Source organism: Oenanthe melanoleuca, chromosome 2, assembly GCF_029582105.1.
Source record: "Oenanthe melanoleuca isolate GR-GAL-2019-014 chromosome 2, OMel1.0, whole genome shotgun sequence".
Lineage (NCBI taxonomy): Eukaryota > Metazoa > Chordata > Aves > Passeriformes > Muscicapidae > Oenanthe > Oenanthe melanoleuca.
In genome coordinates this window covers 141,131,104-141,146,134 of record NC_079335.1, presented here as the reverse complement: position 1 = coordinate 141,146,134, position 15,031 = coordinate 141,131,104, and the positions used below count along the sequence as shown (strand labels likewise).

Genomic DNA, 15,031 nt, shown 5'->3' with positions numbered 1-15,031 from the left:
AATTCTAGACTTGCCATTCATAAAGTCTTTTAAACATGAAATCAGATTTGATGAATCCTGCAAAGCTTGTTTCCTTCACCCTCACTGCTTCCACACACAGTGTCACCTTCAGCAACGCGTGTGCAAGAGGACTCAAAGCCCATCACTAGAGCACAAAGCCAGTTACTGTATCCTTTCAACCAGACATCCATCAACTCTGCATCAGAGGTGGCTCAAGTGTCTTCACAATATACATCAAAACATCTCAGGTGTCATCTAAATAATTCTGATGTGGTTGGTATCACACACATGTGCAGCCATGATTATCAATGCATCACCCATCACTCATGTCTTGGAAGCATCACAGTAGAAACATTCAATAACTAAAATTAACACACACAAAAAATGTTTCCATGGCTCAGTGTGAGGAGCTACTCTCCACAAGTACAAACCAAAATTACAGAAGCTTCAAGACATATATTTCAAAATAAAAGGATAAAGCTTCCAAAAGCATTCTACTGCTATATTCAGAAAGTATCTGCAAACACCTGATGATAACAGATCTTGTTACTTGGCAGAAATATGAGGTTCAAACTAAACACTAACTTTCCAACAATGTTCACTAAGACTTGCACTCATCATTCAGACACAAAGAAAGGTTACAGGGAGAAAAGGTAGAACCCGTATTTCTCCCTCTAGGAAGCAGCTTCACAATTCTAAGATGCAAAGCCTTTCTGCACAGGCTGGAGCTGGCCCAGCAGCCTGAGAGGGCTCTTGGTAAAGGCCCTTGCACACCACAACACAGCCCCTGCTCCAGCAGACTTTGGGTGAACAGAGACAAGCCAAAGCACACAACCACCAGTGCCTGTAGCTCTGCAAATATTGCTTACAGAGAAATACTTCCACAGGGACACCACTTTTTTTGTGGATTTGACAGCACAGTGACTGGGGTGGAGAGGATTTGGTGGCCAACTTACCCATGCTGGCCAACTGAGCAAAAGGTTGGCAGCTCTGCTGCCCAGAAGTCTCAGCCCTTAAACAATTCAAGGCACTGAGAAGAGGAACCTAAGACTCAGATTTAAAATAAAGCCTGTATTTCTATTTTATATTCAGATGTCATATAAACAGCACAGGACAAACATTTCTGAGTGATTCCACATTTCTGTGCTTAAGTACAGGCTGGAAGCCTCTATACTACTCAGGAACCTTTCAAAGTTTAACCATCAAATGAACATCTGAACATCTGAAGAAAGGCAGCAATGCAATTATTTAAGTAAAAGATATGTCTAACATTTACCAGCACCTACTTTACTCATGCTCCCTTCCCACTAATATCTAAGAATTTTAATGCTGCAGTGCAGCATGCTCACTTTTTATTTTCCTGTAGAAATACACTAAACACAAGAGCTGCAATTATTTCAGCTACACAAGTGGCATAAGAAAGTGAAAGTAGGACTCCTCCATCATAATATGTATACTATATAACAACCTAACAATGCCCAGCAGGACAATGCAGCATAGAACTGAACCTACTATGGGAACAATTAATTTCACAGTTTAATATGTTTATGGCATAAATAATTGCTTGCACTGACTGAGAAGCTAGAAGGATAGGAAACCAGGTTTCCTGAACTAGCAAAATAATTCTAAATTAATGTTTTTCTTTTTCTTACCAAGAAGTCCTTACTGAAAATCTAAAAAAATGCTGTAGTTATACATAGCTTTACTCTTCCAAATGTTTTTTTTTCCAAATGCATTCTGTGAACCTGCTAGAAATTAAGTTACTTATCATGGGAAAATTATTAATTTGGCTACAATTTTAAGTAACAAGGGGAAGTATTAACTTTGGGTATTTTAAGAACAGCAAAAGGAAACTGAAGTTCTTGGACACTATAGTTCCTAAGAAAAAGTCCAATAGCTTATAAATTAAAAATCCAACACTTACATGTGCTACATTTGATGGTCTATTAATCTGCTGAATATCAGCACTATTAGTAATATTCCTTAACGTCCGCACGGCGGGGTTCCACGTGGCCATCATTTCCTGGCGGTCAGAACTTTGGGCACCTTGCACTGAAGCCATGAGGTTGCCTCTCATATCAGGAGGCAAAATGTTACCTGGCACTGGTGGGACATTGGCACACAAATTAATCAACCCGGAGTCCTTCCCTTGAGGCAACCTACGCTTTGCTGCAGATGCCTGAGGGATTTCAGCTGGTGTCCAATTCAAATTCCTTTCTTGCTTTTCTGGAGAGGAATCGGAAGAGTCATCGAACATCAGTTCCCCTTTTGCCTTATCAGCAGTAGTAGTAGATTTTGGTGAAAAAGCTTGATCACCCAGAGGTGATCCTTCTCGAGAAGATGCCGGGCTTGATAATTTTTCATCAGTACTAGCCTCATTCTGTGAATCTTGTTCTTCATTTTCTGCTTCTTCCTCCTCTTCCTCCTCCTCCTCTTCTTCCTCCTCGTATATAATTAAACGAGGATGATAAGGAGTCTCTTCTTTTTTACTTTTATCAGCTAAAGAATCCAGTACCCAGTCTGGGGTCACAATTTTAATGCTGTCCCGTTTATAAGCACATTCATATTTTTCCTGGGGGAAAAAGAAAATTATTTAAAGACAAAACAATCACAAATAAGCTCTTTCAGATGAGGGCTAGAGCATGGAGAGGGGGATTACAAGGAGATTGTCAAATATCAGAGTGATTCACCCAGATCCAACAGGACTTAACACTGTGTAGAACCACAAATTCCAAGAGATCAAAACAAAAAAAAAAACAAATTCTCCAAATTTACTCTACAAAGAACTGAGAAGGCACAATTGCAGAAGATGAATGTCTTCACTTGCAAAATACTTCTCTAACCCAATCACCAAAATATTCCCACCCAGCAGCGTGGAACATTATGGTCAATACTAAAATGCACATGGTGTTAGGAGGACATTATAGCAAGTCTAAATACAGTTTTGGTTTTTTTTGTGGTTGATAAAATATAAGTAAAAAAACCCAGCTCCACTATGAAAAAGCATTTGGGGAAAAAGTAAGAATTTAAAAATAGAGACAAATATTTAAAAGTTTATCACTGAAAGAAAGCATTTCGGCAGGAATACCGCTTAAATCTTAAAGCTTCACCATTTCCTTTCCTAATAAATAGAGCAGACACAGAATCAGTGTCCTATTTATTCAAATATCCTCTTTAATGGAAACCCCTTACATACATCAAAACAGTACAAAAAAACAAACTTTCTTTCAAAAATTTGAAACCTATTTCAGGATCTAATATCTAGAAATGATTGAGCTGGTATTTTCTTTTATGTCAAACAACATAAATTAACAAGCACATTCCAAGGAAATTAATTTAGTGATTCTCTGGAGTTATTTCCTACAATGAAACTGTCATTCATACACAATAAAGAGATTGGAAATGAAATCAAGTTTATTTGCCAACACAAAATTGTATTCTTTCATTCTGGTGAGAATTATTAACAATCTTGTTTTATCAGTCAGAGCAATCACATAAGTTTTCCTAGTGACAGAACCATTCTTGTTACAAACTGCTGCAGTTTCTTTCCCTTGTAGTGTTCAGAGCACCAGGACTGCAAGCAAAAAGTAATAATCCCACAAAATTGATCCCATTCAATGATTGTGTGCATTAAAATTTTTGTACCCTTCAGAAAGGGAATGCTAATACCTCTAAGTTTCTTGACTGGCAAGCTAAAGATATCATCCTTTGTTATAAAAAGCTTATTATTTAAGCTTTTGACTGAGATATTTAAGTATGACTCTTAAATGTATTTCTTTGCCTCTTACAAACAGAATTTTAGGTAACAAAGCTTTGTCTAAGCATTATATTTTATTATGACGAAAGGACAACTAGAATGGTGTTCAATACACCCTTCTAAACAGTCCACAGAAGAAATATCAAGCACTTCATAAAAAGAAAAAAACAAAACCAACATACACACATTTTCACCAGAAAGATATCAGCCCTGCAAAGGTCCCTATATTTTAAAGAAGGAAAAGCATTCATTTTCCATAGCCACACTTTCTCTTCTCCCAGTGCCAGCCCGTGTTTTATTCTTCAATATTTCAAATTTGTCCTTTGTTCTTCTTCACTGATTCTGTAACTGTGATTTATAAATCACAATCACTAATGACTGTGACATATCAAAATTCGGCTAAGACAAACAAGATAAAGAATAAAATTCTTTATTCAAACAGGAATTCAAATACCAGTGTGAAATTGGACATAATTTGAATTAATCAGGCTTAAAGCCATGCAGAAAATAAGTACAAACTGAAGAGCTGCAATGCCTAATTTTGCTGAATTCAGTTGTTAATGAACAGTCTTAAGAATTCTAACTTCAGGCAGACGGAAAATTTTTGACTATTTGAAAGCAAATGAGAGCTACAACAAGAAGAATTGCACATGTAATAAACTCTTACCCCCTTTGGCTCAGGCACAATCAAATGAGTACATTTCTTATTGAGGCTCAGCTGGCAATTCCCTCCATAAAAGGTAATCAAAGCCCACAGCGTACTTCGGTCTTCAGAAGAAACCTAAAAGGAAGGTAGAAAAGTCTTTAGCTCTGTGCACCCAGCTGTCTTCAGCTGGAAGAATCTTAGTAATCCACATTTACAAGGCTGGCTGATGTATTACCTATCACTTTTACACACCAAATTAGCAAGAAAGTTAGAAAGAAAAAAGGGTGACAAAGGCACATAACAAGAAAAACCACTGAAGAGTAAATTTTAACCTGCACAGAGATAGAGATAACAAAGAGAAAAAAACGTCATAGTACAACAGAAAAACTGGTATCTCTCCTCAAAAAAGCAAACATCCCACATATAATGGACATTGGAGTAGACTGAAATATGGTTCACTTCTTACCTGAGAGAGACAAGCAGTGACTCCAAAAAAGATCTGGCATGATTCTGGAGAAAAGCCATTTACACTGGAAAGCAGGTGTCAAGGATGCAAAATAATTACTTGAGTTTCCTGAGGGACATTAGAAGGAAATTAAACAGTCTATGCAGTACTTCTCAGATAATACCAAGAATTTGACCACTAAAAACCTTTCACCTTTGAAAGCACATTGTCTGTTTGCAATTAAACTTTCTGCATCAAGAAAAAAACCTGATGTACAAACTAAATCAGCACACCTGCAATATTTTCGTAACACTCTAAACCAGAACTGACCTGGGAAAGACAGATGAATCATCAGACTTGTGCAACTTCCCCCCCTTCTCTCCACTTTCATATGATCTTGTGTTTGAGATCCATGCCCTTTTGTCAGAAAAAAAAAAACGACTACAGAAACAGGTGTCCATTGTGTCACATGCAGACACTGAGAATTTTTAAATGAAACAAAATTATTTTCCTGTGATGCTGACAGATGCACCAGCAACACTCAACTGGTATTGAGGCCCAGAAGAGACAGCACACAGCAAGCTGATGACAAAGCTGAGAGCACTTTAAAAGTTAAGAATAAATTACTGCCATAATCCAGAATACCTCAAGAAGTTCAAGCCTGATGAACATCCTGAATTGCTCTCCATTTCATCCAAGGTAGAAATTCAGTATTGGATCTTTCAAAAGTGTACATGTGTCTACTCCCTGCCTGAGTACCTGCTGCTAGCACACAAAGCAGGAACAGCATTTCACTTTTAAGAGGTCCTCAGTTTGCCTGGATCTTGCACTCTCTAAAGAACATGATTGAAAGAGAGTCTTTTAAAAAAGTTACAAGCAGCATTACAATAAAACAAAACAGAGGGAATACAGCAAAACTCACTTTTCTTCCTGCCATCAACAAAAGCTCCTAAGTACTTGACTCTTTTTATCTACAAAAGACCATTGAAAAATACACTCCCCTCATCCTTGCTTTTGCTGCAAAAGAAATTGCCAGCCCTCTTTACAGCATTATAGTCAAGGTTTTCACACATGAGACTCTTTTTGCTTCTTCACCACATCTGCTTCCAGCTTCATTTTTCTGCTACTTCCCTTCCACTGCAGGTTAGTCAGACCTGGCACACGTCAGTGAGCAGGGCATGGGAGAACACTCTGCCGTCTTAAAGTTCCCTCTGGTGAAAACAACTTCCACTGTGAAACAGACAAAATTACTGTGCTTTTACATTATATTCAATCTTTCTATATTAAACTCCACCTTTAGCAACTGACAGGCAAATGCCCATCAAATAAGCACCAGAACTGGAAAGGCAACATAAAATCCTTAAGGCTCTTATTAGATCCATATATCTAACTGACACAGGATGTTTCTAGGACTTGGTTCTTCAAAAATTCAATGACCACTTTGAGCATTACCAAATTAAAACATAAACCAAACACAAAAGTGCAGAATCTCCCAGGTTCTGCCTAACTAGGTCCAAAAGCAATCAGCTGGAAAAACTAAGCTATTCCTATTAACGATTGTATTTTTTTCATTATGGCAGTACCTAAATCCCTAATGAAAGGCCAGATGTCACTGCACTAGAAGCCATAAAGAGACTGAAACAGGATAAAATGAAATAAAGACTTAACAACCCATTTTAGTGAGCACAATAAGGCCCAGAATAAAATCTAAACCCACTATGTCCTTAAGTCAAAGGTCCAAGGACACATTTATTGCTGACAGGTGTACGAAACTTCCTTTTTCCATGCAACAGAAGAACAAGACACTACTGAGACCTGGTCTTTTCATTTGGCCATTCCAATGTTCCCACAATAAAGACTTCCTGAGCAACAGCCATTGAGAGCTACATTCCCACATTTATAGCTTCAATTTAGTTATGGACTGCATCATTCTGTTGTTTCATCTGTTTATTTCTCTTCTGGGTATCCAATAATATCAGCTCTTAGACTACTCTTTTAAAAAACCTTGATTGCAGATGGAAGACAAATTTTTTAATAGTGCAACTTCCTCACGTGAAACAACATCAATAATGAAATGTGAGGCTACTTAAGCCTGAAAATGTAGCTAATTCCAAGCTTTTTTTTTTTTTTTTTGTGAAGACTCCTCATGAACTGGGAGAATGTTTAGTGTGTAACATAAGCAACTAAACACTCATCCTGATGATGAAAGCACAATAAACACATTTATTATGTCCAGACACAAATCACCAAGATCACTAGCCTAGACTACAGCACAGAAAGACAGCAAGTTGCAAAGGCACACACCTTAAACTACTGGATATAAAACAGGAATTCTGAATCTCTGAAGCACATTGAGGCCTGAATTCCTAACACTGCATTCCTGTACCTACCAGCTCTTGTTTTCCATTTAACAACAGCTGTCCTCTAAGTGCCTATGAAGTACAAAATAGGCAAAGGGACAGGAAAACTGAAGACAAAGAAGCTCCAAGCACACTGCAACTTTGGCAGGCAAAACACAAAGAGATCATTTCAGAAGTTTAAGCAGTACCTATTTGAAACAATCTTGAATCCTTCAATGGTATCCATTTTAACATGTTTTCTACAGGATTTTCAGCTTAAAAGGATACGGCAGGAGAGCTCCACAGCGAACAGACAAGATCACCCAGGAAGGCTGAAAAAAACAAAACCCACTAGACATTAAAATCCTTGCTCTACATGCACAAAATATGAACTACCTTCCAAGTTCATGCTAGTTTTAATGTTTCCCAGCTTTGGAAGGCTAAGTGTTTCACAGACATTGCACTTAGTCCACAAAAAGACTTTTCATTTATTTGCAAGAGTTCCCATAAAGACAGATCAAAGGCTGTGCAGCAACCCACTTCCCACATATCACTTACAGTATTTATTCATCCTCTCCCTTTTTGCAGTTCTTGTGCTCGTAGGAAAAAATAATTCAGATAATCCCACCCTATACTCATCACCAAGGAGTGAAGAACCACAACCTTACACAGAATGAGTTTTCTAAAGACAGAACAAGGCTGGCTGCTGAGCAGTGATGACCCCTACTCCACAGTATTCTGGGACAGAAGGGACACAGGGAGGTGGCAGCAAATGGAGAAGATGTAGGACACTGGTCCCAGTGCAGCATATAAGGAAAAGTGGGCAAAGAGTGACATTACATTCAAAAGTAATATGGAATTACTTCTTCTCAAAAGACAAACAAAAGAACATATTGTGGCAACTATGTTTATGGTGTCCCAGTTCTTATTATTCTCCTTCCCTTACAAGGCATAATACAAAAAATAGCTAAAAACACCTCTTACTCTTCAACTCTTAGGGGAGAAAAAAAATATATATTTTCCTCCCTTAAGTTTTTATCTTCCTTTTTCCCTACAACCAGCTACCTTTGCCTATGACCTCCAGTCCCTTTAATACTTAGTCTGATCTTTTGATTACAGATCATGCTGTGATGTTTTCAGGTCAAGCCAAGTGACATTTGTGAAAGATTTGCTCTTATCTAGCAAATGAGTTGGCAGTTATGAAGCAAATTAAATTATTTAAGTGAGTGGCAACAGAAAGCAGGAAGTGCTCTCTACAATGTTCATGTCCTCCTTTCTCATGAAAATGGCAGCAGTTTCCTTGTTTATAAAGTTAAAATTACTCCAAAAACCACTTCAGAAAAAGGAACTAAATGTTAACCAGCACACCCACTATAACCATAAGGGTCCCAAGCCAAGCACCTTTCATTTTTTTAGAGTTAATTCACAGTTCTACACTGTCAGGTGAACTCTCTTGACAAAACCGATCAAAATTCTCTACTGCCACATGTTCCTGTACAGAAAAAATAACCCAAAATCATGTACCCAAAGGTATCAGCAGTGAAATTCTAGTGTTCTTTCTTCTAATCTCTCTCATAACTTCTAGAGTGACACTGAAAAATACCCCGCTATTGGAAGGCAATAACAAAACACTGGTAATTACAGTGTAAGAAAGAAAAAAACAAAAAAAAAAAAAACAAAAAAAAAAAAAAAAAAAGCAACTTAAAAAAACATTAAAAAATGAAATATGGAGGGAAAAAAGTTCCTACAGTCCATAATTGGCATAGTACATATATGCAGAATCAACAAAATCATTTTGCACTTTTCCAATTATATTTCTTTAAAAAAACCTTCAGCAATCTACTACCTATTCTAAATTGAGGTTTCCCACTGCCAGAAGCTGGTAAGAATCTTTCCTTCAGAAATATTTCTAAAGTAGAACTAACAGGACATCATCTCACAGAGGACTGAAAAAAAAATCTGAAAAAAATCAAAGAAGAACACTAAAAAACACCCACACCACTGACAGATACAGAGCAACAAGAGGAAGGAGAGACCAGAATTGTAACATAAGTCTGCAAGTCAGGATAAAAGTTAGTGCAACAAGAATGTAAGATTTTTAATGACATGTTTCATTTGGTCATCATCCAAACATTAATATTTTGCAGTAACAATGAAGCATCTATATCAGCACTTTGACAGTATCATGGATGAGTCACCCACCTTTACCACAGGAAGATCAAAAACTTCTCGAGATTCCCCAACTTCCGGATTGTCCCCATCTTCTGAAATAATATGTGAGGCCAGTGCATTGTAAGAAACTTCCTTTGCTTTCCCAGCTTTCAGAAGCTGGATAACCTAAACCCAAAAGAGAACAGGGAGAAGTCAACAATTTTAGCAACTTCTATTTAAGGAAAACATTATTGCAGGAAGACACTCACACTAGATGGATGAATGAATATGACCTTCTCTCTTGGCAGTCCTCCTGTAGGTGGCCTAAACTTTTCCTGAAGTTGCCAAACACGTTTAAAACCTGACTGCCAAAGGTTTACACATCTTCTATATTTTCATCATTGCATCTGAAGAGCTATTTCTCAAAATAATTGATGATGGGGTAGGAATTCTGGAAATGTCAAGGTATTTCCAAAATATGTATCCCATCAAAAACATATTAAAACAATTTTCCCTCAAGCAGCAAAAGAAAGTTCTTCTAAGTGTTTGTTTTTGCATAGGGTAGCTCTGGAAGTGTTTGAATATACTTTAAAATAAGAGGTTGAATTCTAAGGACTGATTTCACCAAATACAGAAGGAAAAAAACCAAAGTAAGTGGAACTCATGCTCCCTAAATTAGTTCCTTCAGGAGCTGAAACTGAAGTGCCTCACTCCACTGCTGTGTTCTGAGAATTTAAAACACCTCCCATCTACCAAACACACCTCACTCCCAGTTTTGCATGGCCCAAACAGCAGATGCTGTTTCAAGAGTTCATTGTTCTCTCAGCCCTGCTGTAGAGGTCTGTGTGATGAATCCAGCCCTGTGCCCCAAAAACCGGCACTTTCATTTGATTGAGAAGGTAACAGAGAAGGTGCTGGGGTGTAGAGGGGAAGAAGAGAAAAATGATTGAAAACATTATTGTCTAAAGAGTTCAAAAATGTAAAATGCCATTTAAGATCATTATTTCATTTCTCTTTTATTATTCAGAAATAATGATTTAGAACAAAACTGGTGTGATGTTCATCTTCCAAACCCTGCCAGAGACAGATGCCTATCCCTGCAAACCTGCTGGGGACATTCCCTTCAAAATAGGATGTTCTGCCCAAAACAGTGAACAGCAGAGAGCAAGGCACTACATTAATCAAACAAAATAGTAATTAATTAATTAGTCCTTAAGCAATTACTCCCTACTGTGTACACCCACCAAGACAAAGAAGCAATGAGAGAGAAACTCTCAAAACACAGCATCAAGCTATTTTATAAAGCATTTCCACCAAGCAGAAAAACATGGATAGAAAAATCACCACTCACTGAGGAGGCAATTTTGGCACTTCCTGACTTTAAAACTCCATTTAAGAAAACAAAAGTCAACTTTTTTTTTCAGCAATGGATGAATATTACCAAAAGAATTGCTCTCAAATAGCCAAGAAAATTGATCATGAGCTTGCTGCTCTTGCCACCACTGCCAGAAACAGGAGTGAATGTTTCCATTTTGCACACCAATCTCCTAAATCATGATACACTCTCCTGCATGAAATCCCGTTAACCATAGAGAAACACAGGATACTATCATTCCAAAGGGAGAAGCTAAATCCACATCAAGCACTTCTGAAAACAGAAGGTATTTAAGAACAGTCTCAGCATACGAGCTCCTCGTCTCACACAGCTCTCCCCGAGTTACAATCCCATTCAACTGCTCCTTTAGGGGAGGCTAAAAAAAGGAGTGAACGTCATGAAAACTGAGAACCAAATCTGACAGCATCAGAAAGAAGCTATAAATAATGTGCTAGAAGTATGATTTTTTTATATCAAAACAATGTTGCAGTACAGAACTTGTGCAAAGTATCTGCTTATACAAAAAGTTTCACTGGTTTCATGTAGTAGTTTAAACACTATGACATATAATAATGCATTTGATTATTTCATGTGTTGTGAAAAAGACTTCCTAACTTAGCTCATGTCAACTTCAAACTCCTCTCAGAAAACAAAACTTCTTCAAATTAAGTAGTGCTTGGACTGAAAAGTTGTATTGGCACAATTACAGAACTCACACTGATATCAATCATACACCTCTAACTAGAAAACAGAATGTTGAAAAGTCTTAATATGAACACTGTAAAAACCCTGCATTTTAAGTATTGGTTTATGCCCATTAAATGAAATTTCTTTTTGGGGGGAGAAATAAAAATTTTATCTTGGTCTCTCCCACTGAATTCTGTGTTGGAAGAAACAAGAGGAATAGTTCAAAATTAAGAAGTAAGACAATGGGCATAAAAAGAAAATAAGCAAGATAACCAAAACCCAAATATCCTGTTCAAAGACCTTGTGCTGCATTGCATTACTTTTTATCTCTTACTGAAGGAAATACTGATTTTAACTAGTGTTTCCAAAACACAACAGTTTGGGTTTTTGTTTGAGGAAAGCAGGAAGAGCATTTATTAAAAGAAAAAGAGTAGCTGACATCTACTCATCACCCTCAGTAAGGTGTGAGGAGCAAAATGGACCCAATGGAATGGAATGGCTGTGAAGTTGAGAGCCAGCCTAATTCTCTCTCATGTGCCAAAGAACACCTCGGCACAATTCCAGACTTTTGTTTCCCTTCCAGTTTATGCTGCGCATGCTCTAATAGGCAGAGGGTATGCAGTTATTCACCTGAATAAATTACTTTTCTTCCCCTTACTCTTGGATTTGTTTTGATTAGTGTACTCTCTTGTGCCAGGCCTGTTTTAATATTTATTAGGTAACTGGTTTTCTGTGAAACCGTTTAGAAATTTAAGCTGATCAAAGTGTGCTCCTCCCCAGAAGATGAAGGAGGAAATTCTTTACAAAATAAAGCTGCCATCCACATGTATACAAAGCAGCAAAAAGTGCCAAAAGTGCCATATCTGTAATTTTTATACCAATAATGGGACAAATTTCACTGCAAGAACTGTTTAAGTTTGATTTACAATTCCTGCATTCTGTCTTGGCTCAAAACACGTCTGATAAATGCTCCTCACACTCAGGTGCCCCAGGGTACCACACAGAACACCCACAGGAATGTCCTGGTCTCAGCAAGGGTAAGAGTTAATTTATTCTCAGTAGCTGCTACAGTTTCACATTCTGGATTCCGAATGGGAATAATGTTGATAAAACACTGATGTTTTGGTTTTTTGCTAAATTGTTCATCTGAAGTCAAGGACCATTTTTTCATATCTCATGCTCTGCCAGTGAGGAGGTACAAAAAAAGGCTGGGAGGGAGCATAGGTGATCCAAACTGGCCAAAGGGATATTCCACACCAAAGCATGTCATGCCCAGTACATAAACTGGGGGAGTTACCCATAAGAAGGACTGATCTGGGGTCAGGAATGAAATCTGGCATCAGTCAGTGGATGGTGAGCAAGTGTATGGCACATCACTTGCTTGGGGTTTTCTTTCTTTCCCTTTTTCTTACCATTATTATTTACTATGACCATTGTACCTTACCTGGTTTTCAATTATTAAACTGTTTTTATATCTCAATCTAGGAGTTTAATTATTCAATCTCCTCCCCATTACACTGTGCAGGGATGGGGGTGAGAGAGCAATTGTGTTGCCAGCAGGGCTTAAACCGGTACAGAGGGTTCTCTCAGGAGCTGGCCCTGAGCTCAGCTCAGCAGCTCCTCACCCTCATCCAGCTCCGCCTCCCAAGCCAGGAAAATTCAGTGCACCGAATTTGGAGCAAATCAAAGCTACATGACAATGACTCTGACTGCAAAGAAGAACAAAATTCAAAGAATTTTGTGAGAAAGAAAACCAGTTTAAGAGAGTTCTTGTCTACTTGCTCTATGGGAAATCTGCTCATTGTCCTCCCACATCAAGACACAACTAAGAACAGGCCTTTCAGGACACCACTTATATGACAAATGGTGCACAAGGGTGCTACAGGATTTTTGCACTCAGCCTCATGCACATATTAACATTGCTGCTGTAGGGTTTTTTGCTAAGTACAGGAATTTCTTATTTGAGAGCTAAGCCACTATCAATAATTTTATTTCTAAAAACCTAATGCTTAAAGAACTAAATTTGATATCTAGAGACCTGTCTAAAGAAGTTTTCATCCTGATCTTTAATCCTATCCTTCCTAGATTAGATTTATTTTAGCACAATAGGAATGAAAACCATCTGAAAGGCCGGTGCCTGAGTCCCCAGGTCACCTGCAGGTATACGAGTCTCAGTGAGTACCAGAACAGGAGGCTAAAGGAACCCAGCGCTGAACTAAGACTTTACTGCTGCAAATACCCGAGAGGCAGAGCGACTTTTAACTTCAGTGTGAAGCAGGCAGTAACCTGCTTGCAGGAAGCTGCTGTCCGAAAGCTCGGTATGGGGCACTTCAAACACTTGTCTAAGTTTGTTTCCACCACCGGTGCATTCACTGCAAGTCCACCCGTGTTACCGAGGGCTCTGCCCCAGGGCACGGCTGCAGGGTCGGGGGCCTGGCCTGAACTACACCAGCAGCACACCGGGCGCCCCGGGGCGGTGCCAGGGCCGCGCTCGGGGCCGCGCCAAGGCGGGAAGGTCTGTGGGAGGGAAAGCCAGTCCGGCCCCCCGTGACGGACCTTCCCCACGGCCTGTCCGTGTGTGCCCGCACGGAACCGGGCACAGGGAGGGGCCGGGCCTGCGGAGAGCTCCAGTCGGAGGAGCGGCGCCCGCTGCCCCCGCTGCCCGCCCGGCCAAGCCCGCCACAGGAAGTCCCTCCGCCCGCTCCTCCTCCGCTCAGGCGGCTCCGGCGGGGCCTGCGCGGCGGGGCCGCGGCTCCCATGGCGGCGGCGGCGGCGCTGGCCACGGGCACGGCCGGGATCGGGGCCGGGATCGGGGCCGGGATCGGGACCGGGATGTGGCCGCCTCCCCTCCCCCCCGCCGTCCCTCACGGTCCCTCAGGCGCGCGCTCCCCCCACTCCCGCCCTTTCCCCGTGAGGCGGCGCGAGCCTCGAGCCCGCGCGTGGCAGCCGGACGATTCCACAGTGCCCCCCCCGCCGGGGGGGGGGTGGGGGGGACACTAAGGGGAAGGCGGGAATGATCTGATGGGATGACCCGGTACCTTGGGGTCGATGTCTCCCACCACGAAGAACTTGACGTCTTTGAACATCTCCTCCGGGACTTTCAGCTCCTCCTCGTCGTCCGCCAACATGGTCCCGGACGGCAGCAGCGGGCGCTCCCCCGCTGCCCGCTATTTCCCCGCGCTCACTGTAGAAAACCCGCCGGGGCCCGGGTCTCTCCCGTCCCCCTCCCCCCGCGGAGCCGCCGAACCGCGCGAGCAAGGCGCGCGCTGCGGGACACACCATCCCCCGCCGGGACGTAGGGGGGGTGGAAACGGGGGGTGAGAGCCGCCCCCACAAAGCGGCTCCCCCCGCCCTATCAGCCACCACGGCTGCTGCAGGCCTGCGTCCGCTCCTGATCCACAGGCGCTATCCCTGCTCCTCCCTCTTTCCCCGAACCGGACCGGCAGCCAGCTCCGCGTCCGGAGCTCCCCCCGCGCGGGATGCAATGGACTCGCCCCGAACGACAGAGGCGGGCAGCGGGGATACCCGGCCCCGCCCATTGGAGGGGGAGGGAAGGGGGCGGGAAGGGCCCCGCCCCAGGCCCCGCCCCCTCAGGCCCCGCCCCGGGCCCGCCGTGAGGGACGCGCGCGAT

At 41.2% G+C, this 15,031-nt stretch overlaps 1 protein-coding gene across 2 annotated transcripts in view; it reads right to left on the bottom strand.

Moving 5' to 3' along the window:
• Positions 1 to 14,822, bottom strand: part of PAXIP1 (PAX interacting protein 1) — a 30,966-nt gene extending 16,144 nt beyond the window's left edge. For both annotated transcript variants that reach the window (XM_056483359.1, XM_056483360.1), the window contains exons 1-6: positions 14,439 to 14,822; positions 9,390 to 9,524; positions 7,476 to 7,519; positions 4,870 to 4,933; positions 4,425 to 4,538; positions 1,925 to 2,572 (exon numbers count right to left, since the gene is read on the bottom strand). In XM_056483359.1, coding sequence (XP_056339334.1) covers positions 1,925 to 2,572; positions 4,425 to 4,538; positions 4,870 to 4,933; positions 7,476 to 7,519; positions 9,390 to 9,524; positions 14,439 to 14,528 — 1,095 coding nt within the window. In that variant the 5' untranslated portion in view covers positions 14,529 to 14,822. The remainder of the gene's footprint in view (positions 1 to 1,924; positions 2,573 to 4,424; positions 4,539 to 4,869; positions 4,934 to 7,475; positions 7,520 to 9,389; positions 9,525 to 14,438) is intronic.
• Between the last annotated feature and the right edge of the window lie 209 nt (positions 14,823 to 15,031).